Raw genomic sequence first — 1317 nt, forward strand, 5'->3', positions numbered from 1 at the left:
ACAGAAACGACTTTTGCTGGAGCCGCTAGAGCTGCTGTGAGCTTAGTAGTTATTATCAAACTGTCCGTCGTTTTTAGATATTCATTGGTGGACTGTAACACTAGAAGTATTGCTATGGGTGGCGCCATAAGGCATGAACTTGTGAGTGAGGGGAACAGTAGTCGCCTCCCTTTCAACCGAGCAGGTGTGATGATGAGCAGAAGAGCTCTGTGTAGTTACAGTGAATCAGAGCAGAAGCGCGTCATGGGACGCCAGTGCGCTAAAACAGAGACGCTGGATCGGTGCGACTCACTTTTACGGACACTTTTTACGCAATTTCTTCATGTGTTCAGACTTCCAGGTCGGATCTGCCTGAATCTTTAGATTTTTCAAAGTATTGCTTAGACGGTCTTCTGAACAGTAGACATGAATGCTACATTTAACCAAACGGACAGCGGAATCTTTTCCAACCGGACTGAGGAGATCCTCCTGTGCTGTAACTTGTCGTCGGTGGTGACGGATAACGGCTTCACGGCTGCCGCCCCGGATGAGAGGAGTCTCTTCATCATGAGAATAGTTCAGATAGCGGTGATGTGCGTTCTCTCCCTCACCGTAGTCTTCGGGATATTTTTCCTTGGCTGTAACTTGCTGATCAAGTCGGAAGGGATGATCAACTTTTTGGTAACAGACCGGAGACCTTCCAAAGAGGTAGAGGCGGTTATCGTGGGCGCGTACTAGAGACATGATGAGGATTATGCACCGCCATCAAATGAAGTTTGTGTGCGTCCTGATGGACATGTATTTCGATGACCTCTTTACAAACAAGACATAGTATTATTTGGCCCGCTGAAAACTTTTATCTGGGAAATCCACTGAATGCGTTCTCTTACATTCTGCGTGCGCACACGCTTCGGCTCTTACAATCAAGCGCTTCATTCATGAGACGAACCACCCAGATTCAAAATCAGATAAAGACATGGAGTCTTACATTTGTCATTGAAAATATTTATATGTGCAAACACTGGAGTTGTTGCACATATTGACTGTTTTGTAATGGTTATGGATGTCCTGTCTGTAAAGCACAATGTAAGCACTAATTATTTGTTGTTTAGCGAGGTCAAAGCGTAATGTTTAATACAATAAATTAATATTTATATGAATATATATATATATATATATATATATATATATTATATGTTTTTATTATTGGCTGTATTCCTTTTCAGGGGCATTTTGTGGAGATGTATTTACACTGTAAGATAAAATGAGCTTCATGTAATAACATTATTTATTATTCATTTTAAAGTCAAACATATTATTTAGGCTTATATATATATA

The 1317-nt window shown here is 40.9% G+C and overlaps 1 protein-coding gene across 1 annotated transcript; it reads left to right on the forward strand.

Moving 5' to 3' along the window:
- The first annotated feature begins 205 nt into the window (after nt 1-205).
- On the forward strand, nt 206-878 carry rprma (reprimo, TP53 dependent G2 arrest mediator candidate a). The gene has a single exon (XM_059561127.1). It carries the CDS (start codon nt 406-408, stop codon nt 715-717), a length of 312 nt encoding a protein of 103 aa, XP_059417110.1. The 5' UTR covers nt 206-405; the 3' UTR covers nt 718-878.
- Nucleotides 879-1317: the final 439 nt, after the last annotated feature.

The sequence above is a fragment of the Carassius carassius genome, chromosome 11 (assembly GCF_963082965.1).
Source record: "Carassius carassius chromosome 11, fCarCar2.1, whole genome shotgun sequence".
NCBI classification, from domain to species: Eukaryota; Metazoa; Chordata; class Actinopteri; order Cypriniformes; family Cyprinidae; genus Carassius; species Carassius carassius.

Excerpts from the sequence above, each read along its gene's own strand:
- rprma (XM_059561127.1), top strand. The coding sequence starts at position 406 with ATGAATGCTACATTTAACCAAACGGACAGCGGAATCTTTTCCAACCGG.